This window comes from Danio rerio, chromosome 4 (genome assembly GCF_052040795.2).
Source record: "Danio rerio strain M-AB ecotype USA chromosome 4, GRCz13ab, whole genome shotgun sequence".
Taxonomy (NCBI): domain Eukaryota; kingdom Metazoa; phylum Chordata; class Actinopteri; order Cypriniformes; family Danionidae; genus Danio; species Danio rerio.
In genome coordinates this window covers 15,735,727-15,762,312 of record NC_141024.2, presented here as the reverse complement: position 1 = coordinate 15,762,312, position 26,586 = coordinate 15,735,727, and the positions used below count along the sequence as shown (strand labels likewise).

The 26,586-nt window shown below is 34.0% G+C and overlaps 1 protein-coding gene and 1 long non-coding RNA gene across 51 annotated transcripts in view; one reads left to right on the top strand and one right to left on the bottom strand.

Moving 5' to 3' along the window:
* Positions 1-26,586, bottom strand: part of LOC147844672 (uncharacterized) — a 138,076-nt gene that overhangs the window by 30,151 nt on the left and 81,339 nt on the right. For 24 of the 50 annotated variants that reach the window (XR_015482954.1, XR_015482970.1, XR_015482956.1 and 21 more), the window contains 5 exons: positions 25,320-25,372; positions 21,455-21,551; positions 9,622-9,663; positions 765-860; positions 551-639 (listed from right to left, as the gene is read on the bottom strand). Coding sequence is in view for 3 of the 50 variants with exons in the window: in XM_087248136.1 (XP_087104262.1) it covers positions 551-639; positions 765-860; positions 9,622-9,663; positions 21,455-21,517 (290 nt within the window). In the remaining 47 variants the exon portion in view is untranslated. Of the gene's footprint in view, positions 1-550; positions 640-764; positions 861-5,711; positions 5,754-9,621; positions 9,664-21,454; positions 21,552-25,319; positions 25,373-26,586 lie in introns of all 50 variants that reach the window. The other 26 variants (XR_015482958.1, XR_015482965.1, XR_015482971.1 and 23 more) reach the window with 3 other exon arrangements.
* LOC141381607 (uncharacterized) lies at positions 8,200-17,501 on the top strand. The gene is made up of 7 exons (XR_015482992.1): positions 8,200-8,374; positions 8,631-8,698; positions 8,975-9,046; positions 9,196-9,261; positions 10,029-10,099; positions 11,196-12,093; positions 12,893-17,501. It is a non-coding gene; the product is annotated as an uncharacterized LOC141381607 (long non-coding RNA).

The following is a 26,586-nucleotide window of genomic DNA, read 5'->3' as shown; positions in this document are numbered from 1 at the left end:
AATGTTTTGGGTTCGAATCCCACATGCACAGGCTTTCCTTACCTATAGCATGTAAACAATAAAAACATATAAGCCTCAAAACTATACAACAAAGCATCGAAAGCTTGGTGGTGCAGAGAATAGATGTTCGTGTCTAAACCGGTGAGTTTTGGTTTCAAAGCCCACAGCCACAGGTTTTCCTTAGCAAAGTCAACAGAAATATACAAATTACAACATCAACAGGTATGTGACTGTGGCTCAGTGGTAGAGCAATGCCTCACGGGTTAAGAGGTCGCTGGTTCAATCCCAGCCAGATCACTGCGATATGTGTGAGTGTCGGCGTGAATGAAGGGGGAGGATGAAACGTTCCTCCCCTGACCTACGGGGCCATGTACAGCAGGGGTTATGCTACTTTTTACTAAAAAAAAAATTAGCTCTATAAAAATCCAGACCCCCGTCCCTTCTCTCCCCGTTTCGGTTACCATCACTTCCTTTCTAGAGGGCATGACCCTCCAGAAAGGAAGTGATGGTAACCGATACAACAGAACACAAAAACAAGAGCGAGTCTTACCTGAGCATCAGCAGATGTCCAAACGGCTGTCCAAACGTCCTGGAGCTCTGTTTCTGTTGGCTGTACAGTCCAAACACATCCCTTATTCTCTAAAGAAAACACAGAAATAAAGACAATGTCAAACAGTAGACCCAAACATCAGAATCTGAAAACTATTCGAAATAATAATTTCACTGATACACCAAAACACACAAAAACGAGCTTGAAGTCTTACCTGTCCACAGCAGATGTCTATCACACCAGTAAATGTAGTCCAAAAGTCCCAAAGCTTTGCGCCTGATGACTGTAAGGTCCAAACAAATGCCTTATTCTGTTAAGGAAACAGAAAACCCATCAACATTATGCATTTAAAAGATGTAATAGATCATTTAGGCACACAACTACAACAAAAACCTGTTTAAACCCACATATGCAGTGATTTTTTTCCTATTTCAACAACAAAAACATATAAAACCCTAAAGTGCCTCAAGAATAGAGGTGTGAAGCTACAATGGTCTCACGGTTCAGTTTGGTTACGATTATCATGCCATATAGATTCGGTTTAATTCGATATCTCGGTGCATCACGGTGCATTGACGATGCTTTCCATACAGTTTTATATTTTCTTATTTTCACAGCACAACAATTCTTGTATTAAAATCTATAAATATATTTATATTTATATATTATTTGTTATACAATTTTGTCCTTTAAAACAGTCAGATATGTAAACTGTACCTTTAAAAACTCAAGTACATGCACAGAACAACATGAGTATTTATAGCAAATAAACAGCTTTCTGAGCATTGTCTAGCGAGTTCTTTTGTACACCCCTATGATTGATCACACGCTCAACAGAAAGGGCTGCGATTGCCTCTAACACTCTGGCGCTGTTCAACGATGAGTGACACTGATAAACAACAGCATTACTGAACTGATACCAAATTGTCCATGTCTGCATTGCGGTGAACCAAAGAAAAAATTAATTTTGACACCCCTACTCAGAACTCTGTGACACAGATGATAATCTTTTGTCTTTAAATTATACAATTTTGGTTTGAATTCTACAAACAGGTGAAGTCTTATTTGTCACAAAAAACAGTCATAAGTGTATATTTTTAAAAATTAAGACTTTTTATCAGACATTTATACATTAAACCAAATAAAGCCTCATATCAATGTACTGTATGTTGCGTTAAAATAGGACAATATTAGACTGAGATACAACTATTTGAATATATGGGAATAATCTAAATATTGAGAAAATCACAGTTAAAGCTGTTAAAAATAAGTGCTTAGCAATACATATTACTGATATCATCACTTTGGAATTATAAGGTTCTATCTGCGTTCTGAATGATTTTGAGATATTGAGGTTTAATGTTTTTGCATTTCATAGCAAACAGTATGTGTGTAACATTTGTTGTTCAAATAAAAATTCTTAAAATGTAAACAACTTATTTAAAAAAATCCCATAATGTAAATAAGTTGTCATTTAATAAAAAATATGTGTATAACTCAATTTTGACAAAAAAATATCAGATAATTCTAAGGTGACAATATAAAAAAGGAGTTTTGCCATATTAACAGCAGGAAATTTACAAAATATCTTCATGGAACATTATATTTACTTAATATTCTAATGATTTTATAAATAATAGAAAATTTGATAAGTTTGACTTATATAATGCAATTCTTAGCTATTCCCAAACTTTTCCCTATGCAAATGAAGAGGTTTTGTTGTCCAGGCTCAAATTATACTTCAGTAATGCTGTATCAATAATAAACATTTCTTTTTCTTTATCTATGTTTATCTTTTTCTCAGTTTACTTCTGATGGCACAATCCACACCTATGTTTAAACAACAACTTACAAGAACATACACAACAACAAAAAGCTTATCTTCCCTCAACTTGAATGTTGACAAAAATAAGTAATTGATTTTGAATATTTACACAATTGTGATCCCCCAGAAGTCCACAACAAATATATAAATAGGCCATATATAATTAACAGAACATCATTACCGACTTTAGAACTAGAACAACAAATAACACAACATTCTTGCTTTGCAATATCAACATCAGAAGCTGAATAACTGCTTTTAGAGGTGTGTCAGTGAGTTTACCAATACAACAGAATGTAAACAAAGTCTAATAAACCCTCACAGAAGATAAAACTGCCAACAAATGTGCTTAACTGACAAATATCAAGCAGTCCTTTTAAACAACAAGGTTTTAGAGTAAAACACCATCGATATGATGACTTACAGATAAAGTAAACAGTGACTAAAGGAGCAACATACAAAAGCAATAAGAAGAATTATGCTTACAGGTGAGTCGTTTGACACTCCAGACACTCTTTATCACATAGTGCGTCCTTATTATGTGTCGATAAGCTGGGAAACGTGCTGTTTGTTGTTTTTAAAACACTGTTAGTGAGCTGTCATCTGCAGCATCTGTGTGTAAAACGGTCTGCACGTGGTTTCCTGTTTTGCAACGGAATGTTGTCATTCAGAAGCTCTGAACGTGAATACGGTTACGCCGCCTAGAGGAGCGGAGGAAAAACTGCACTTCAGTGTCTAGTTTCTCGCGTTAGCCGCAGGTGAAGAGATCTGAGATTTAAACCTCGTATATTTTTACAAAAACAACGCTGATTTTATCGACGCCATATCCACCAGCAGCATATATCTACCAGTTTCTAAAAATGAAGCATTATCTCTCGAGTGTTGTGGTAAGACTGATTAAATATTGTGTTGAACTGGAAAGCACATGGTCAACAAACAAACAGAGAGTAGAGAATAAACGGTTGTGTCTTTTAGTCAGTTATTGTAGATGTGTTTGTTTTATTTCATTAAATGGATGTGTTTAAAACAGTTCTGTGTTGTTTATATGTTTTGTTTTTTGCATCTGTGTTTTATAGTAAACCAGGAATGGCGATACGGAGGACAGATTTGGCTCCTCGGCTATGGAACTCTCTTCCCCTGGGCCTAAGGAGCAGGGATAATCTTCACATTTTTAAATCTTGTCCTAATACCCGTCTTTTTATGCAGGCTTTCCAATGATTATCATTTACCATGTTATTTTATTACTTTGATGTGTTTGTACTTTAATTCCTCTCATGTATTTGAATGTTGTCTGGCATTGTTTTATTTTTTATTGATTGTTTTATTCATTTGTTTTAGTATGTCTGTTAATGTTTGTTGTAAGGCAACCTTGGGTGTCCAGAAAGCTCCCATTTTTAAATAAAATTAATTATTAATAATGTATTTGTTTAAATCCTGAATGAAAATGACTGAAGGTATATATCTATTAGCTGAAGGCTGATGTGTCATCTCTTTAAAATGTTGTCTAAAACAGCTTCACAAACAAGTGATGGATGAGTAAATGGTCCAGCATCTGAATGTCTATTGTTATATATATATATATATATATATATATATATATATATATATATTCAGATTTTTTTTTTTAACATCTTTTACATTTTTTATCTTTATTAACATTAATAAAAGGCAGATGCAGTATATCAGATGGATTTCTTTTCTTCTCCCCCTTGAGGAGCATCTGGATACAGAATCAGCAGGTAATGGGTACTTTTAACACTCATGTTGGATTGTAAATTATTCTTTAAAATTATCCTTTTTTATTTACAGCATTCATTTACATTGTGCAGGATCTGGCATCTGAATTTATTTATTTATTTTTAGATTTCTCCATCTGATATAACGTCTTTTAAAAATTGTATTTTTATTATCATTTATAAAAGGCAGATGCAGTATATCAGATGGATTTCTTTTCTTCTCCCCCTTAAGGAGCATCTGGACACAGAATCAGCAGGTAATGGGTACTTTTAACACTCATGTTGGATTGTAAATTATTCTTTAAAATTATAATGTCATGTTTTCATTTACATCATTCATTTATGTTGTGCAGGATAAAGAAATACATTATTTTGTGTTAAAATTGTTGAAACTAACAGTTAAATTAGTGTTTATTCACTTTAATTAAAGGGATTGTTTTTCCTTCCTCTGATGTAACATCTCTTTAAAATGTTTAATGGCATTTTCTTTTAACATTTCTAATAGGCAGATGCTGGAGGTTAGATGGGTTCTTTTATATCTCCTTGAGGAGCATCTGGATATAGAATCAGCAGGTAATGAATAAACTCTCAGGTTGTTTTTTTTTTTAATGATTCTTTAAAATGATAGGTCATACTTTTTATTTACAGCATTAATTTACATTGTGCAAGATAAAGAGAAACATTATTTTACTTAACAATTCTTAAAACTAACGGTTAAATAAGTATTCATTCAATTCAATTAACAGTACTTCATCATGTGACTGCGGCATCTAAATTTCTTTATTTTTGTCAGATTTCTCCATCTGATTTAATGTCTTCAATTTTTTTTTTATTAACATTTACAAAAGGCAGGTGCAGTATATCAGATACGTTCCTTTTCTTCTCCCCCTTGAGGAGCATCTGGATGCAGAATCAGCAGGTAATGGTTGCATTTAACACTCATGTTGGATTGTAAATTATTCTTTAAAATGATACGTTTTATTTACAGCATTCATTTACATTATGCAGGATAAAGAGATTATTTTATTTTTATATTCTTAAAACCAAGTTAAATAAGTTTTCATTCACTTTAATTAAAAGGAATTCATCATGTGACCTCAGCATCTGAATTTTAACTTTTTTTTTTTTTCTTCAGATTTCTCTATCTGATGTAAGGTCTTTTAAAAATGGTATTTTTATTAACATTTATAAAAAGCAGATGCAGTATATCAGATGGGTTTTATTTCTCCCCTTTGAGGAGCATCTGGATACAGGTAGGTAGCAGGTAATGGGTACTTTTAACACTCATGTTGGATTGTAAATTATTCTTTAAAATTATAATGTCATATTTTCATTTGCAGCATTCCTTTATTTTTGCAGGATAAAGAGAGGTATTATTATTATGGTTTTAATAACTAATAGTTAAATAAATGTTCTTTGACTTGAATTAAATGGTCTTCATCATGTGATTTCTTTCAGCATCTGAAATGTTTTCTTATTTTTTGGTTTTCTCTATCTGAAAAGTCTTTATGTGCATCTTCCTCTGTTTTGGTTGATTTATTTAAAAAAAACAAATTGTCAATTAGACCACACCAATAAATGTAACCCAAACATCCCATACCTTTGTGCCTGTTGACTGTATGGTCCAAACACATGCCTTATTCTGTTAAGAAAACAGAAAGGAGAATTTAAGCACACAAATACAACAAAGACCTGTTTAAAACCTACATATGCTGTAATATATTATCAATTTCAACAACAAAAATATACAAAACCCTAAATCATGTCCTGCTGTTTTTTTTTTTTTTTTTTAAATACTTTTTAAAATGATAGGTCATACTTTTCATTTACAGCATGCATTTACATTGTGCAAGATAAAGAGAAACATTAATTTATCTAAAAATTCTTAAAACTTACAGTTAAATAAGTATTTATTCACTTTAATTAACAGTACTTCATCATGTGACTCTGGCATCTGAATGTCTATTGTCATTATTTTATATATATTTTTTTTTTTTCAGATTTTTTATTTTTTATTTTTTTTTTTTTTTGCATATTTTAGTTTTTTTTTATCTTTATTAACATTTATAAAAGGCAGATGCAGTATATCAGATGGATTCCTTTTCTTCTTCCCCTTGAGGAGCATCTGGACACTGAATCAGCAGGTAATGGTTACATTTAACACTCATGTTGGATTGTAAATTATACTTTAAAATTATCCTTTTCATTTACAGCATTCATTTACATTGTGCAGGATAAAGAGAAACAATATTTTATGTTGAAATTTATAAAACTTACAGTTAATTAAGTGTTCATTCACTTTAATTAAAAGTACTTCATCATGTGACTCTGGCATCTGAATTTCTATTATTATTTATTTTATTTTTTTCATATTTCTCTATCTGATATAACCTCTTTTAAGAATTTTATTTTTATTACATTTATAAAAGGCAGATGCAGTATATCAGATGGATTCATTTTCTTCTCCCCTTTAAGGAGCATCTGGACACAGAATCAGCAGGTAATGGGTACTTTTAACACTCATGTTGGATTGTAAATTATTCTTTAAAATTATAATGTCATATTTTCATTTACAGTATTCCTTTACATTGTGCAGGATAAAGAGAGACATTATTTTGTGTTGAAATTCTTAAAACTAACAGTTAAATTAGTGTTTATTCACTTTAATTAAAGGGATTGTTTTTCCTTCCTCTGATGTAACATCTCTTTAAAATGTTGTTTAATGGTATTTTCTTTTTACATTTCTAATAGGCAGATGCTGGAGGTTAGATGGGTTCTTTTACATCTCCTTGAGGAGCATCTGGATATAGAATCAGCAGGTAATGAATAAACTCAGGTTGTTTTTTTTAAATGATTCTTTAAAATGATAGGTCATACTTTTTATTTACAGCATTCACTTACATTGTGCAAGATAAAGAGAAACATTATTTTATTTAAAAATTCTTAAAACTAACGGTTAAATAAGTATTCATTCAATTCAATTAACAGTACTTCATCATGTGATTGCGGCATCTAAATTTCTTTATTTTTGTCAGATTTCTCCATCTGATTTAATGTCTTAATTTTTTTTTTTATTAACATTTACAAAAGGCAGGTGCAGTATATCAGATCATTCCTTTTCTTCTCCCCCTTGAGGAGCATCTGGATGCAGAATCAGCTGGTAATGGTTGCATTTAACACTCATGTTAGATTGTAAATTATTCTTTAAAATGATACGTTTTATTTACAGCATTAATTTACATTATGCAGGATAAAGAGATTATTTTATTTTTATACTCTTAAAACCAAGTTAAATAAGTTTTCATTCACTTTAATTAAAAGGAATTCATCGTGACCTCAGCATCTGAATTTTAACTTTTTTTCTTCAAATTTCTCTATCTGATGTAAGGTCTTTTAAAAAATTATTTTTATTAACATTTATAAAAGGCAGATGCAGTATATCAGATGGGTTCTATTTCTTCTCCCCCTTGTGGAGCATATGGATACAGGTAGGTAGCAGGTAATAGGTACTTTTAACACTCATGTTGGATTGTAAATTATTCTTTAAAATTCTAATGTCATATTTTCATTTATAGCATTCCTTTATGTTTTGCAGGATAAAGAGAGACATTATTTTATTTTTTTAATAACTAATAGTTAAATAAATGTTCTTTGACTTGAATTAAATGGTCTTCATCATGTGATTTCTTCCAGCGTCTGAAATGTTTTATTATTTTTCAGTTTTCTCTATCTGAAAAGTCTTTATGTGGATCTTCCTTTGTGTTAGTTGATTTATTTTAATTTTTTTGTCAATTAGACCGCGATAATAAATGTAACCCAAACATTCCATAACTTTGTACCTTTTGACTGTTTGGTCTAAACACATGCCTGTTTATAACCTACATATGCAGTAATATATTATCTATTTTAACAACAAAAATATACAAAACCCTAAATTACTTTTTAAAATGATAGGTCATGCTTTTCATTTACAGCATTCATTTACATTGTGCAAGATAAAGAGAAACATTAATTTGTTAAAATTCTTAAAACTTACAGTTAAATAAATATTCATTCACTTTAATTAAAAGTACTTCATCATGTGACTCCAGCATCTGAATGTCTATTGTTATTATTTTCATTTATTTATTTTTTTCTGTGTCTGATATAACGTCTTTTTTTAAAAAAATATTTTTCTTAACATTTATAAAAGACAGATGCAGTATATCAGATGGATTCCTTCTCTTCTCCCCCTTGAGGAGCATCTGGACACTGAATCAGCAGGTAATCGTTACATATAACACTCATGTTGTAAATTTATTCTTTAAAATTATAATGTCATATTTTCATTTACATCATTCATTTATGTTTATGTTTATGTGCAGGATAAAGAGAGACATTATTTTGTGTTAAAATTCTTAAAACTAACAGTTAAATTAGTGTTTATTCACTTTAATTAAATGGATTGTTTTTCCTTCCTCTGATGTAACATCTCTTTAAAATGTTGTTTAATGGTATTTTCTTTTTACATTTCTAATAGGCAGATGCTGGAGGTTAGATGGGTTCTTTTACATCTCCTTGAGGAGCATCTGGATATAGAATCAGCAGGTAATGAATAAACACTCAGGTTGTTCTTTTAAATAATTCTTTAAAATGATAGGTCATACTTTTCATTTACAGCATTCACTTACATTGTGCAAGATAAAGAGAAACATTATTTTATTTGGTAATTCTTAAAACTAACAGTTAAATAAGTATTCATTCACTTTAATTAACAGTACTTCATCATGTGACTTCAGCATCTGAATTTTTACTTTTTTTCTTCGATTTCTCCATCTGATATAACGTCTTTTAAAAATGGTATTTTATTAACATTTACAAAAGGCAGGTGCAGTATATCAGATACGTTCCTTTTCTTCTCCCCCCTTGAGGAGCATCTGGATGCAGAATCAGCAGGTAATGGTTGCATTTAACACTCATGTTGGATTGTAAATTATTCTTTAAAATGATACGTTTTATTTACAGCATTCATTGACATTGTGCAGGATAAAGAGATTATTTTATTTTGACATTCTTAAAACCAAGTTAAATAAGTGTTCATTCAGTTTAATTAAAAGGAAAAGGAATCCATTTTCTTCCCCTTGAGGAGCATCTGTACACCGAATCAGCAGGTAATGGATACATTTTACACTCATGTTGAATTGTAAATAATTTATTTTAATTATGATGTCATATTTTCATTTGCAGCATTCCTTTATGTTGTGGAGGATAAAGAGAGACATTATTTTATTTTTTTAATAACTAATAGTTAAATAAATGTTCTTTGACTTGAATTGAATGGTCTTCATCATGTGATTTCTTCCAGCATCTGAAATGTTTTATTATTTTTTTACTTTTCTCTATCTGAAAAGTCTTTGTGGATCTTTCTCTGTCTTGCTGGCCCAGATTTACACCTGATATTTAGATGCGTTTTGGTTGAATTAAAAAAAAAAGTAGACCACGGCAATAAATATAGCTCAAATATCCCATACCTTTACGCCTGTTGACTGTATGGTCCAAACACATGCCTTATTCTGTTAAGGAAACAGAAAGAAGAATTTTAGCACACAAATACAACAATATGTAGTAATCTATTATCTATTTCAACAACAAAAATATACAAAACCCTAAATCATGTCCTGCTGTTTTTTTTAAATGATTTTCTAAAATGATAGGTCATACTTTTCATTTACAGCATTCATTTACATTGTGCAAAATAAAGAGAAACATTCATTTATTTAAAAATTCTTAAAACTTGCAGTTAAATAAATGTTCATTTACTTCAATTAAAAGTACTACATCATGTGACTGCGGCATCCAAATGTCTTCTTTTTGTTCAGATTTCTCCATCTGATATAATGTCTTTTAAAAATGGTATTTTTATTATCATTCATAAAAGGCAGATGCAGTATATCAGATGGGTTCCTGTTCTTCTCCCCCTTGATGAGCATCTGGACACTGAATCAGCAGGTAAGGATTACATTTAACACTCATGTTGGATTGGAAATTATTTTTTTAAATTATCATTATCCTTTTTATTTACAGCATTCATTTATGTTGTGCAGGATCTGGGGTCTGTTCTTCGTAGCTCGCTTAAATGATCTAAGATGATTTGGCAGATACTGGATCTTTTAATCTTGATTACTGATCTCTGGCTAATTTGGTTCTTCAAACACGTCCGTGAATCGGATTAAAATGTCTGGATGAACTGATCTGAGATCGCTGCATGTGTTGTGAAGGACTGATCTATCAATCCTCAAAATCATGATCAGCAATGTAACGATTGGCTGACAGCACAGCAGCGTAATGACATCATCTCATTAATATTCAATTATCCATGTGAGCAAAATTACATAAAATTTATTAGAAACGGTTTGTTAAATATTACACACAATAACTTTACACCTTGTTGTGGGCTGCATGATTGGCCCTTTTATGTGTCGAGCAATTTTAGTTTTACATTTAGAGCGGATTTTCCTTATGATAGTACCCATAGTAGTATCATAGTAGCCGTTTTTTTAATTGGTGTAAAGAATAACTGGATGTTTACAAAAGCATTTTGATATTGGTAAAGGTGTCTGCAACTTTTATGAAGCATCAAATCACTGTTATATTAACTGTCAAGTTTATATCAATAAGCTTTCTCTTTGCACCACCAGGTGACGGTCTTTGTACTTTCATTTCGAGGGTGCAGATTACATAAGTTTTATTAATATATAACTTCATTTATTTTATTAATAACTATGAATTCGTATAGTATTAAAAAATTTGTATTTTCCCAAGTGTATATAACTACTACTGTAAGAAATTCAGCATTCGGTACATACTTTCTGTATTATCTTTGCTTGAACTGAGCCAATCTAATTCTGTTTATATGAATTAACCCTGCTTCTGAGCAGGTTTGAGCTAGCAGAACTGTTGCTATGACAACAACTCTCAGATCAGTTTCTAAGAACGAAACAATCCTGGATCATGCCAAATCGTCAATAACCAAATCCAGCTAACTGAGTAATCCACGTACGAAGAACGGACCCCCTGGCATCTGAATTTATTTATTTATTTTCAGATTTCTCCATCTGATATAACGTCTTTAAAAATGTTATTTTTATTAACATCTACAAAAGGCAGATGCAGTATATCAGGTGGGTTCCTTTTTTTTCTCCCCCTTGAGGACCATCTATATACAGAATCAGCAGGTAATCGTTACATATAACACTCACATTGGATTGTAAATTATTCTTTGAAATCATAATGTCATATTTTTATTTACAGCATTCCTTTATATTGTGTAGAATAAGGAGACATTGATATTTTTTTTATAACTAAAGCGAATGTTTGTCTTCAGTGGAGTGCGTACAACACCGTTTCCTTATTACATGAAAGTAAAGGGGTAAAGAGTAAAAGTAAAATAAAAAGTAATAGAGGTCGAATAGAGGAGGCTTGTTCTTTATACTCACGCTGCAGATGGTTTAACTATTTTCTCACTAGTGAAATGTTCAGTATTTCCTTTTACTAAGTCCGCTATGTAAATAGAAAATGTGCCATGTGGTGTGGCACAACTAACTTTTAAAGGGAATGTAAGATAAGACTAATTGGTTAATGCAGGTTATGCTCAACACACCCATAACTAACATAGTTAAGAGAATAAGCACAACCCTGTTAGACCATGTGCTGTGTCGCAAACCGTATGTTTCATACTTAAAATAGCAAAAGTGGATTCGGACATGCCCTTAATGCTTTTGCGCCATGCTCATTAGACTTTGCTCCTAGATCGTTAAAATAGAGCCCCATGTGATTCCAGCATCCAAAATGTTTTCTTGTTATTTGTTTTCCTTCCTCTGATGTAACATCTCTTTAAAATGCTGTTTAATGGCATTGTTTATTAACATTTATAATAGGCAGATGCTGGAGGTAAGATGGGTTCATTTTTCTTCTTGAGAAACATCTGGATACAGAATCAGCAGGTAATGAAAAAAACACTAACAGTTTTTTAATGATTCGTTAAAATGATAGGTCATACCTTTTATTTACAGCATTCACTTACATTGTGCATAAAAAGAAACATTATTTTATTTGGAAATACTTAAAACTAACAGTTTCCACAGGTCATGGAATTTCTGGAACCTCGTGAATAATTTTTTTCAGTAATTTGATTACTCTTTTGGCCAAGTCATCATATGAAAAATCATTAAGAATATCAGGAATTTTTGTTTATCGCATGAAATTGTAGTTTCCATTTATCAAAGAGTTATTTTATATTTACTCTTTTATATCTCGCCTGTTTCATGCCTATTTTTATTGTTAGGCTATTTATCTCTATTTTATTCCTTTCAATCTCATTAACTGACAATCACTGGTCATAAATGCAGTCACCAGACTGTACCTGTTAATTGGGGCTGACATCCAAACATAATATATGTATATTTGAAGGTCTTTGGCCTTAAAATGACCACTTGTAATGACAGAAAATCTAAATGTAAAGTTTGTAAACTATTATTAAGCTGTCAAATATGGACGAGGGAGCACAGCCACACAAACAGTGGTACATTATTCATTCTTATTCTCATAGTAGCTTTTAAAGTCATGAAAAGTTATATTTAAGATAAAACCATTTTGATATGTTATTTTACTTCTTAATGTTATATCATTAATATGCAGATACGCCAGCGGGCAGTTTTTTCACCAGATCCTGCTATCTACGCTTGAGTCACTAGGTGTTGCAGGCACGGCTATTCATTGGTTCAGATCTTATCTCTCTAACAGGTCATTCAGGGTGTCTTGGAGGGGAGAGGTGTCCAACCTACAGCATCTAAACACTGGGGTACCACAGGGCTCTGTTCTTGGGACACTTCTCTTCTCCATCTACACAACATCTCAAGGATCAGTCATCCAGAAACATGGATTCTCCTACCACTGCTACACTGATGATACCCAGCTATACCTCTCTTTTCACCCTGATGATCCCTCGGTTCCGGCTCGCATCTCAGCCTGCCTGTCAGACATTTCACACTGGATGACAGACCATCATCTTCAGCTTAACCTCAGGAAAACAGAAATGCTTGAAGTTTCTGCCAATCCGACTCTACATAACAACTTTTCAATCCAGATGGACGGGGCAACCATTACTGCATCCAAAATGGTGAGTAACGCTTGATGACCCACTAAACTTCTCTGACCACATCTCTAGAACTGCTCGATCATGCAGATTCGCACTCTACAACATCAGAAAGATCTGACCCTTCCTATCTGAACATGCAGCGCAACTCCTTGTTCAAGCTCTTTTTCTCTCCAGACTGGACTATTACAACTCTCTACTAGCCGGGCTCCCAACTAACTCTATCAAACCTCTTCAGATTCTTCAGAATGCAGCAGCACGAGTGGTCCTTAATGAACCTAAGAGAGCTCACGTCACTCCGCTACTCATTCGTTTGCACTGGCTGCCAGTTGCTGCTCGCATCAAATTCAAAGCTCTGATGTTTGCTTACAGAGCGATTTCTGGCTGTGCCCCTTCTTATCTGCTCTCACTTCTGCAGATTTTTGGGCCCTACAGAAACTTGCGTTCTGTGAATGAACGTCGCCTCGTGGTTCCATCCCAAAGAGGGAAGAAAACATTTTCCCGAATGCTCGTGCTCAATCTGCCCAGTTGGTGGAATGAACGACCTAACTGCATCAGAACGGCAGAGTCACTCACTGTCTTCATAAAGCGACTGAAAACTCAACTATTTAGTCTCCACTTTCCTTACTAATATGCAACTCCCACTCTGACTCTTCCACTAACTAAAAAAAAAAACATTTTAAATTACTAATGTTTTGCTTACCCTGTCTTTACACACCTGAAACTTGCCTACAGCACTTATTCATTGTTGCTCTTATAGCTGTGTAAATTGCTTCCTTGTCCTCACTTGTCAGACGCTTTGGATAAAAGCGTCTGCTAAATGACAATGTAAATGAAAATTCAGCTTTTTTAGGCTGCTTTCACACCAGTGAATCGATTCAGGCTTTTACACTGCAAAGTTTCTAATCGGACCAAAAGACCTAAAACGCGTCACGTGCGAGTAAACTCTCCTCACATTGGTCAGTGTCAGGGTTTATTTTGCAGCGTCCCGCTAAGTTGTCAGGAGAGGTGGTGGTTTGGTGGTGATTGACAGGGTGCGCGCGCGCGACGTGTCTGAGGAGAGACGCGGTGGGGAGGGGTGAAGGGTGCGCGACGATGCCTATTTGAGGACCGGGAGGGAGATGCAAGATTACCGGGAGATCATCACTCGTTTGCGGGCATCCGGAGACTTGCGAAACTTCCGGCCCTACTCATAATTCTCTCTTCATATAGCCGTAAGCCTATTACATATCCATAAAACACTGTGATATAACCGCGCTCGGATCGGATCGCTTTCTCACTGCAATCAAACCGCTCCAGGGTTCGTTTCAATCGAGCCGAGACCACCTCATTCAAGCGATCTCGGAGCGATTACTTTGGCGCGGAACAGAGCGCGATTGCCCTGTTCACATATGCCAATCGAACCGCGATAACTGGGCAAACGAGACACGTTCCGAAACAAAAGTGTAGGTGTGAAAGCACCCTTAGTCAGGGAATATACCTGATGTTTTAATCCATCTCTTTTGTCCACTTGCAACTATGATGTTGATTTCTTCGAGGGGTAGGTCCAAGTGCTTTTTTTCAATCTAATATACCAACATACGCCTGTGAAATTTCAATGTATAATTGCAAAGGGAGACAAACAAAAACAGAGAGCAGCAGTATGGTTTCTGCTCTGATAGTCACAAAGTGAAGTTTAATTTTAAACTAATTTTCGAGAGGAGCATGTGCTCATGATTGACCCAGCTGGTCCACATTAGCTAATTATGATCCTCCAATCAAAGGATCCCAAATCACTATTAGGGATGTTCATTTCGGTTAATTTTGCTAACCGATAACCACCGCTCATTAATCGGTTATTAACGGTTAACTGGTCAGATTACTATTAATTTTATATTAAACAAATTGACGTGTCTATTTTGTGTCTGACACATTAAATATTGCATAAAATACTGATTTATTTTTATATGCTAGTATATTAATAATAGAACAATACAACAGAGCATTTTCACGCACCTGCAGTGTTTAGCACAGAAGAACAGAATAAACTAAATAAAATGAATAAAATAAATAGGACTGCCCTAAATTATTTTCCACTTAAATAATTAATTTATATTACAAATCGAAAACACTGACTGATTATTTTTAATAACCGGCATATAGGCTGTTTTTTTCCAATCATATTTTTGTCTTCCGTCAAATAAAATAGCAGTCTTCTTCAAATCGCTTGCTCCACGGAAAATATGCATATATTTAATACCCCGCTTGTATTATTATAATCACAAAACCTTTTTACATTTTTAATAGAAATCATTATTTTAAAGATTATGTCCTGATGGTTTCCTTTCTCTCCATCGCGGCTCAAGTGTGCGCGCTGTGTGATGAAAAGACAACACGCGCGCATAAGTTGACTGTTTGTAAACCGTTTTTATGTTTAAATATGATATTGCATTAATGTGCATACATGATTTATAAGCTGTAAAATAAAAGGTAAAGCCTATTTGTTGCGTTTATGATGCAGATCCAGGTCAACATCAGCGCTTTTTTTGGCATCAACACGTCTGTTTCAAACAGCAATATTCTTCTTCTATTTTGCTTCTTTGGCAAATGTGTCTGTAGGCATGGGTTATACGTTATCGTCCCGCAAAGTTAAGTATGTCTTGCAGTAAAACAAGTGGCCGACCACAGCTAACGTGCTTTTATCATTCCAAAAACGCAAGGCGCACCTCACTGCCTTTATATGTTGACAAGGAAAAAAGAAGAGAATTGCGGTCCTTATGAAACGACTGAATCAGCTGGGTATCGATTGTGCAAAAGTGTTGCTGTCTGTGTTGATAAAATTGTAATATTTAATAATATTATGATATTCAAGATTTGTACATTCATACAGCTCTGGATAACTTAAAACAGCGATTAGACCTTCAGAGCGGCAATAATGCATCCTGAAGTAAAGCGAAACGGCTATAAACTCCAGCATGATAGAGTGATCATATGCAGAGTCATACTTTATCTATAAATAAAGTATAACTATAGAAACTGTGTTAATCTTAACTAAAAGCTTCTGCGTGTTTCCTGACCTCACGCATCGCGCACCTGTCAGTCAGTCAGTCAGCACTTAACCACAAAGGATTAAACAATAGCGCACAGCACTATACAGTTACAAAAAAGTTTGCGCTGTTATAATCCTTTTACCTTTTAATGCGTTTTGTTGCAATTATAATCCGCTGTTAAAAACAACAACAATAACTGAATGTTTTGAATGGGTATGTAGCCGTGGATGGATGCATTTTGTTCCCCGCCATGTAAGAATAAATATAGCAGAAACCATGCTCTTTAAAAGTTCTCTGTAGTTGTCTTGACAACACAAACTGCTGCTCTGGGATGAGCCACGAGCAAAAGATGCCCCTCTTAACGCAAAGGCGCATTCAATCGGCCCCTTATGCAGCCAAACTAAAAATATATAAAATAATAATTGTAATCGTTTAACTGATAGCATTAATCGGTCACAAACGCACCCTTTCGGTTAACGGTTAATCGATTATTTTGAGCATCCCTAATCACTATATATATCCTCATTTCCTTTCTACAACTATCTTCGTCTGGAAGAAACCCCCCTTCCCCCTTCTTCCTCCTTTATCCAGAATGGGCGGCATGGTGGCCCAGTGACTAGTACTGTTGCCTCACAGCAAGAATACCAATGGTGTTGGGTCCTCGCTGAGCCATCTCGTGTTTCTGTGTGGAGTTTGCATGTTCTCCCCGTGTCTGCTTGGGTTTCCCCCGGGTTCCCTGGTTTCCTCCCACCATCCAAATGTGCTCTATATTATAGATAAAACAAGCCTAAACCTTTTTTTTATAATGTCTTACTCTCAGGAAGTTCGCCTTGGCCTCAGCAGCGGGGTAGTTTGAGATAGACCTGAGCTCAATCTCCACTCGCCCTGCAAAAGGGGGGAGCCCTGGGCTCGAGGATCCCTTGAGCTCAGAGCTCTCTCCCGAGACAGCATGCCAAACAAGCTATGTACAAATCATGAGCTAAGTGTAAACTCTTGAAACAACACTAAACATGTGGTTTTGTATATGAAACAGGACTAATACGATTTATTTTATCCCCTGCTTCAGGTCAAAGTTATGTTTTCTGACAGCATCGATTAAAACTCGACTGGTGTCCGTTCTTCTTACCTACTTAGACATCTAAGATGATTTGGTATGTCCTAGATCTTTGAATCTTGACAACTGATCTGCGAATTAGATTCAAATTTCTGAATAAAGGGAGCAAATTACTGCGTGTGCTTGTGTTTGTTATGGCAGGTCTATCAATCCTCTAAATCATGATCAGCAATTGAGTTATGGCAAGATGGCAGAGTAATGACGTCATCTAATTAATATTAAATTATCCATGTGATCAAAATGACATACAATTCAAGGTAAATGAAGCTGTTCGTTAAGATTTAGGCAATAACTTTTAACATTTGTTGAAACCTATTTGTACAGGGTTTACAATTGTATGTATTATCTAGTGTGTTATTTAGCTATTTAGTTTTACCTATAGATTTTCTATGGGATATTGTTAAGGTTTGGCTATTTAAAATCAATTTTGCATCAAAAAGCTTTTTATATTTGAAAAGTGTCTGCGTCCCCTGCACTGCATCAAATCACCCACATACAGTATTAGCGATCAATGTTGTGTGTGAATGACTCCCAGTAATTAAATAATTATTCCTTTACAAAAACATCTCTCAATATGAATAGTGGCCATTTCTATTGTAAAACACTAAATTTTACTAAATCTGGGACTGTATCTTTTTAAAATTTGTATTAAATTATATTATATCCTAAATATGCTAGTCTATAGATATACTATAGGGTATATTTAGAGAAATAAGTACATATAAATAAATTATCTTTGAAGAAGTACTTGCATTGACTTTAGATTAAATGTTAAAATTTATTTTTAAAAATGTATACTTTTTTAATATGACCATTTATTTTACCCTAGTATATTCAATGGAGCTTTTGCGCTAGCCTGCTGATTATGCAATGAAGAAATGGGTTAGTGGTCAAGCACGCTGTCTCTGGGTGAGAGGCTACAATCAGACATGGGTTCAAGACTCAGCTCTGCCAGTCTGGACAATTTTCTCTTTAACGTTTCAATTTAAATTGTATGTAGAGCCTTGTGCAGATCAGGGGGTTACTGAGCTCAATGCACAGCAGCGAAGAAATGGGTTAGTGGTCAAGCATGCTGTCTCAGGGTCAGAGGCTACAGTTAGATGTGGGTTCAAGACTCAGACTGCAGGTTCTTCATTTTAAAGTTTCACTTTGCGCTGAACAGTGAAATATGACTTCCAGAACTTCCATCTGTAAGTGCCTTGTGGCTCACTGGTAGAACACTGCAGCACCAACGAGAGGACCCTGGTTCGATCCTGTCTGGAGATGGAGTTGGGGAGAGGAAGAGCCAAGGAGAAAGAAGAGAAGATGGATAAGACCTGGAGGTGGCAAGGATGGAGCTAGAGAGGAGGAGGAAGAGAGGAGAGGAAGAGAAGATGGGTAAGAGCTCGAAATGGTGTGGATGGAGCTAGAGAGGAGCCGAGGCGGAAGAGAGCTGATGGATAGAGGAAGCGCCGAGGTGGAAGAGAAAATGGAGAAGATGGGTAAGAGCTGGTGGTGACGTGGATGGAGCTGGAGAGGAGGAGCCAAGGAGGAAGAGAGGTGATGGAGAGAGGAAGAGCCGAGGCTGAAGAGGAAAGGGAGAAGATGGGTAAGAGCTGGTGGTGACATGGATGGAGTTAGAGAGGAGGAGCCAAGGATGGAGAGAAAATGGAGAAGTTGGGTAAGAACTGTAGGTGCAATGGTGGAAGAAAAATACTAAAAGAAAAGCAGAAGGGGAACACTAGAACAGGTGGAGAAAGATGAAGACTATATGATATAGCTGTCCTATTTTAGTGCATCTCTTTTTCCCTTTTACTTTCCTCCCCTATTTCACTTTGTCTCCACTCCACTCTCCTATCTTCTTATTCTACTGTTCTCCTTTCTCCCTACCTGTTCTTTCTCCTCTGCCTCAACCACCTCTCTTCCTCCTTGACTCCTCCTCTCTGGCTCCATTTCCTCCTCAGCTCTTCCTTTCCCCATCTCCAGACAGGATCGAACCAGGGTCCTCTCGTTGGTGCTGCAGTGCTCTACCAGTGAGCCACAGGGCTCTTGCAGATGGATTGTTTTGGAACTTATATTTCACTGTTCAGCGCAAAGTGAAACTTTAAAATGAAGAACCTGCAGGCTGGCAGAGTTGAGTCTTGAACCCACGCCTGACTGTAGCCTCTCACCCTGAGACAGTGTGCTTGACCACTAACCCATCTCTTCATTGCTTGAATACAGTTTTGTGAACCCACTCATCTGCACAAGGCTGTACACACCATTTAAGGTGAAGTGTTAAAGGGAAATTTATCCAGACATTTATTCGACTTTCTTTATTATAATTTATCTCGAAAGTTGGAGTGAGAGAGGAGATGACAATTTAGTATGTTTAGAGGAAGAGGTGAATCCCACTAAACTAGAAATAGAGTGTCACAAGTTCATTGGTTCTGTCAGTAATCGATTGTCTTTCAATCAAAACACTATGGATTCAAATCCTACATCCACCTGTTTTCGTAACATATGCTAACAAAAAATATATACACAAGACTCTAAAACTAATATTTAACGAGTCGTAAGTTAAGTGGTGCAGTGGATAATTGTTTGCCATAAAATCAGAAAGCTTTGACTTCAAACCTACATCCAAATCTCTTCTTTAGCTATGCTAACAGAAAATTCATATATACAAGACTCTGAAACTAGAAATTATGCGGAGCAAGGTCAGTGGCGTTGTGACTTATTGTTCGTCCTTGAATCAGAAAGCTTTAGGTTCACATCCACCTCTTTTCCTTGTGTATGCAAACAAAAAATTCATATATGCAAGACTCCTAAAAGAGAAATCAAGTGCAGTGGATAATCGTTTGTCTTCCAATTAAAAAGCTTAGGGTTCAAATCCCACATCCACCTGTTTTCCTTACCTATGCAAACAAAAAACCATATAAACAAGACTCTGAAACAAAAACTGATGTGCTGCAAGTTCAGTGGTGCTGTGAGTAATCTTCTGGCTTTGAATCGGAAAGTTTAGGGTTCAAATCCCTCATCAACCAGTTGTTCTTAACTTTGCTTACAAAAAATAAAAATATACAAGACTCTGAAACAATAGCTAAGGTATCATAGGTTCAGTGCTACAGTGGATAATCCTTCGTCTTTCAATCAGAAATCTTTGGGTTCAAATCCCACATTCACCTGTTTTCCTTGCCTATTCTAACAAAAAATATACATATAAAATACTCTAAAATATGTCAACGCATATTAAGCTGGTGCAGAGAATAACAATTTGCCTGTGACTCAGAAGTGTAGGGGTTCATATCCCGTGTCTCCATGTTTTCTTTACCTATGTAAACAATAACAAATATACAAGACTCTAAAACAATATAAAAAGCATTGGAAGCTTGGTGGTGCAGAAGATAATCATTTGTCTTCAAATCAGGAAGATGTGAGTTCAAATCATCCTTAGAGCTCTTATATTAATTAAAACAATGCTGTCCATAAAACCTTGGATAAAGTACTAAGTAACACAAGACATTCAGTTGCTCAGTTGGTAGCATGCTGGACTTTCATCGTGGAGACCTGAGTTCGAATCCCATACTTTAGTTCTTATGTAAAAAAAATCCAACATACTCATCAAAAGCTTGTAGATGTCGTTCACTAGGATGAGAGACTTGGCTTGGTGGGTAAAGCACTGTAATGTCATCAAAGAGATTTGGATTCAAATCCCACTCTACCTTTAACTGCTTTATTGAGCAGTTGAAAGGTTAAATATAAGTTCCAGCACATCAACAGGTATGTGACTGTGGCTCAGTGGTAGAGCAATGCCCCATGGGTTAAGGGGTTGCTGGTTCAATCCCAGCCAGATCACTGCGATATGTGTGAGTGTTGGTGTGAATGAAGGGGGAGGATGGAGCGTTCCTCCCCTGACCTACGGGCCCATGTACAGCAGGGGTTATGCTGCTTTTTACGAAAGAAAAATTTAGCTCTATAAAAATTTGGGCCTCCGTCCCTTCTCCTCCCGTTTCGGTTACCATCACTTCCTTTCTAGAGAGGTGACCCTCCAGAAAGGAAGTGATGGTAACCGATAGCACAAAACAGAAATAAGCATGAGGTCTTACCTGTCCACAGCTGATGCCCATCACTGCAGTGAAGATCACTCCAAACGTCCCAGAGCTCTGCATCTGTTGACTGTATGATCCAAACGCATGCCTTATTCTGTAGAGGGAAGCAAAAATAAACAAAGACATGAATAATAGGTATAAATTAAAAACGCCACAATTTAAGACCTAATCTACCCAATTGTGATTACAAGAGAATTAGTACTGAAGTAATAATATAATTTGATATAGTTCTTTGATGTAAATAAGCCTCCAGGGGTCACTAAATAAGCATTGCTCCTTTTCAAAATTAAAATATGGGTAAATCTACAGTCCATTAATGCTTGCCTCTTTTTTCGATGATGTTTGATTAAGATGTTTTAGGCTTTGGATTATAGCATCTGCTAAAAAAAAATGAACCCAACTTTGGAGGGAATCAAAGCCCGTTCAATTGTGTTGGTAGAACACATACTTTACTGATTGAGCCAAGTAAGAACACAAATACCATTAGATCTTTAAGGTGATCCCAGCTACAAAGGCACAAACTAAAAGGTATATCAGAAAAAAGCAAACATATAAAGCTGTGTACTACTAACGTCCTTACTGAAAGACATTTTATAGTTAATAGAAGGTAAATATGGAAATAATTTTTAGAAGTTTTACAATATTTAAATATTTTAGAGTGCAGAGACACAAAGTTAAAATGTGCCAATGCTGGTACTAGATCTCAAATCTCTGAAAGAGCGCCACACTAAACATCAACGCACTTTACCGCTGCACTACCATGTCCACACTAAATATCACTCAGTTAAACCAGATTGCAATCTTGGTCCACAACAATATTTGAGAAGAAAACTCAATATTTCTTGAAACAGACACATTTCAGGGTACTTGCATACAATTGACCGCAATTTAATTTACCAAAGAAATGAACATTGTGTCATTTACTCATCTTCCACCTGTTGAACTATCCCTTTGGGGGATACTGAAAGTATCGTTTACCTTGTTTACCCAAAGGTTATTTCAGTAAAACTAAACTAAAACTATTGGTCAAAAAACATTTTTGGTAACTGACATAAAATAGAAAAAGTAACAATAAATGTAATCTAAAATTGACTGAAACTAACAAAAGCAAGTGAAAAATAAAATAATAATCAGCAAAAATAAATTATTGTTTTCAGAATTTATTCTGTGGTACAAAATGATATACAAAATATCTGACCAAAAGAAGTCTGGATCTACATCTGGACCATCACATTGCAGGATATTCAATGTTGAAATTGTACTATTTGTAACTTAATTAACGATTAATTTGATTGAATTATTCATACAACAAAGACTAAGCAGTATTGTATTGCACATTATAATTACTGTACCTGATAAACTTCCGATAAACTCCTCGCAAAACAATAAAACATTGTGTATTTAATTTGTATCTTTTTCTCTTTTATTTTAATTCACCTATGCTTTTGAATTTAACTATTAATGTATTTCTATATTTTATTTCATAATTTATGCACTCCAAATAGAAATATTTACCCGCACGTATTATGATGAATCTATATATATATATATATATATATATATATATATATATATATATATATATATATATTTCCTTATAATTTATAATTAACTTTCCTTATAATTAATAATTTTGTTGTTTGAAATGATTTAACTGATGTTGCAGTATTATAAGCTTTAACACAGAACTTATAAATGACACCTTATACATACTTTCCAACAACTGATATTACAACAGCTTTCATTTATTAAATTTTTTTTGCTGAATATTATTGAAAACAATCATAATATTGTATTATCATGTATACAACATACAGTAAATATAAATGTTTTCTGCAGTAAATATTAGAAAAAATAATTAAGTCTAGTATATCCAGATGCATCAGAATACTATAGCTACTAGCTAACAATGTTTATATATTATACTAAACTATGCCTGTCTTATCTGCCTCTGAGCTAACTTACCTGAACTGTCTCTATCAAATATCCAATCTGCATCATTCTCATGGTCACTAAAACCCATCTCATCCTCATTTTTATCTGCAGGAAGAGCCAGTTCTGTCCTTTTCTTCTTTCACTTACCATAGAACATGGTGGTGCTCACTAATACACTGTTCCCTGTATTCATATCTATTCAAAAGTAGTATTGCCATTAAAACTAGATTTTATCCATAATGCAAACGTCATTAACATACAACTAAACATTATATTACTAGCTTTTATTTCGTTATTGTTACAACTTAAAAGTTCACAGCTGACCTTGCTAGCAAGCTAACCCATTGCAATATTACATGTTCCACTATTGCACAGTGTTGCCATTTGGCAACACATACATTTGATCGATTTAGCAAAGAAGTAATTTCATTAAAAAAAAATTTGAGTTGTGAATACGTCATCATAACTTACTGGAGGTGATTTTTTTTTTTTTTTTTGTGGATCTGACATTATTTGATCCTTTGTTTTTGTTGACGTTTACATTTGCATTGAGCAACTACTCCCAATAAAGTCCAGTCTGTCAGAAATAGTGCTACAGACAAACACAGCATGTCATGTGACTTAACCAAAGCATATCATTGGCTACACTAAGGTCCTCTCTTTCCAAAAACAAAAAAAATAATTATGTTGGTCTTAAAGAAACAGTGGAAGGGAAATGAACATAAATATAATTTTGCCACTTGGCAACACCATGCGGTAAAGGGTTAAGTCATCTGGTGAAATTGTATTCATATCACAATATACATTGCATAATAACAAAAAATCACAATGTTGTTTGTTTACGATATGGTGCATGAAGAATTTGTTTTAATTCTTGATAATTTTTATGTTATTTGTTTAAGTTTAATTAGAGTTATTTTGTATTTAGTGTCTGTTCAAACACATATTTTATTTTTATTTCTAAGAGGTTTGCATTATAGTTAATATAAGGTCCGCAGACATAAAATTTGCGACAATGAACTTGTTCTGTTAACACTGATGATTATAATTACTAAAACTTAAATTAAATAAATATATATTAGATAGAAATGTGTTTACAATGCTAACAGTCTTTCAGAGACCCAGAGATTGGCAGAATGGATTCAGAAAAGATCAAACTCAAATATTTAACTCTAAAAATATGTAATTGTAAAAAATATCTGTTAATTAACAGTTTTGTTATTTTGTGATTCACAGCCATTTCTCTTTTATTTATGGTTGTGAATTGCATTATGGGAAGTTGATCTTTGCTCTGTTGACTTTTCATGTTGAAAAAATCCAACTCTACAGCTTAACAAAGTACTTTAATGGACATTTTAGTAGTTTAAAAAAATAAAATGTATAAGAAATAATATATAGAGTAATAAGTTTGTAAAAAACAAAAAATGTACAGTATTATTACAGTAATATACAAAACCAACCCAGACTTGATATTAAAATAAAGGTTGTTGGAAGAAAGATCAAGGTCCCATAATGCAATTCAAGAGCATAACTAAATGGGGGAAAAAAGGAAAACATGAATCACAAAAGACGGAAAACTGCTATTTTACAGCAATGTTTTTAAGTGTGTGTGACTTGTTTTCCTTTAAAGGTGGAGACTTTAAACTTTAACAAAGTATATAAATGAAGTAAGAAGATAAACAGATCCGGTCGAGACTGAAGTTTCACCTATCCTGATTTAATCAACATCAAAACTGACAGAAGCAGCAGGAAAACTATGTGACCTGGCTCATTTTACTGGCTCAGACACCAAATGTCAGCTTATCAACTTGTCAAATAACCATGCTTAGAGTATCAAGAAAACAGTTCATTTTAAATGTATATTTGCCAATATACACAGTTGCCATACCCTGGATAAATTAATTTTAAAACCACAAAACAGACTTACCTTTACTATCAGTGAATATGAATTTTCTGGAGGAGCCTCACACACAATTTCTGCTGGGGAAAAAAAATGGAAAGAACACCCGTGTGTTAAAATTAATTCAGCAAAGTGCTTTGGAGCACATATAGAAATTAGCATGTGACATGTGGAAAAGCACAAAATCTAGGACATAAAGAAATCCTAAAAGGTTGCTGTTTATAAAACGCTTGTTGGGATTTTCATTGAATGAATAAACAAGTTCAAATTAAGAAAAGAAAATGTTTATGTTTGGAATGAACCAAACTATGAATTACGGTACTTACAAAGATTCTTATAGTCAGTTAAATATCTGTTAAAGGATCAGTATCAACAGATATTAAGCAGAAAGTACTAATACTCAAAAGGACCATCAAAATAAAATGTTACCCTATAATCTCAAGGTTTTTAAAGAAGGATGGGTTCATGCATAATGTAAATGAGTCAATACAACATTTTACAATTCTATAAAACTAAAAATCTTGTGACTCTTTTACAGTATTTTAAGATAATATATATAAATATATATATATATATATATATATATATATATATATATATATATATATATATATATATACATACATACATACATACATACATACATACATATATATATATATATATATATATATATATATATATATATATACATATATATATAATAAGAGATAAACAAAATGCTCTCAGTAAAAAAAGTCTTACTCAAATTACACTTGGTTTCATTCAAGGTTTAGGTTTTGTGCTAGAAATGTATGCAAAAAAGTTTATATAAAAAGTATATATATAGGCCTATATGTTGCAATGCAATGGTTCAATATGTCCCACCCATTAAGAATATGTCCCACCCGTTCCAGTTCGCCCCTCTCATTGGCCAGGTTTGCTAATCCCTCAAACAGTTTATGAAAGCGTAAACACATGCTCTTTGACACATGAAACAAAACCACAACTTGGTGAACTCCTCATCGCATGACTAAACGTGTTTTTTTTAGAGGAAAATATGTCTAAAGGGTGACAAAAGTGATGTTAAACAATCTTTCAGTTGTGTGCTTTTTAGTTAACTTGTCTGTTGATGGTTATTAATATTACTTTATTCTGATTTCAAAATATACATTACCTTAGTAAGTTAAACTGTAGATGTGATCGGTTTTGTTTTTGGTGAAAGTTCGTTTTTTTCTTGTGGAATTAGCAAGATATTAACTTTACCATCCGGTGGAAAATGAATTAAACTAGTAACGTACTGTTTCATTTAAAT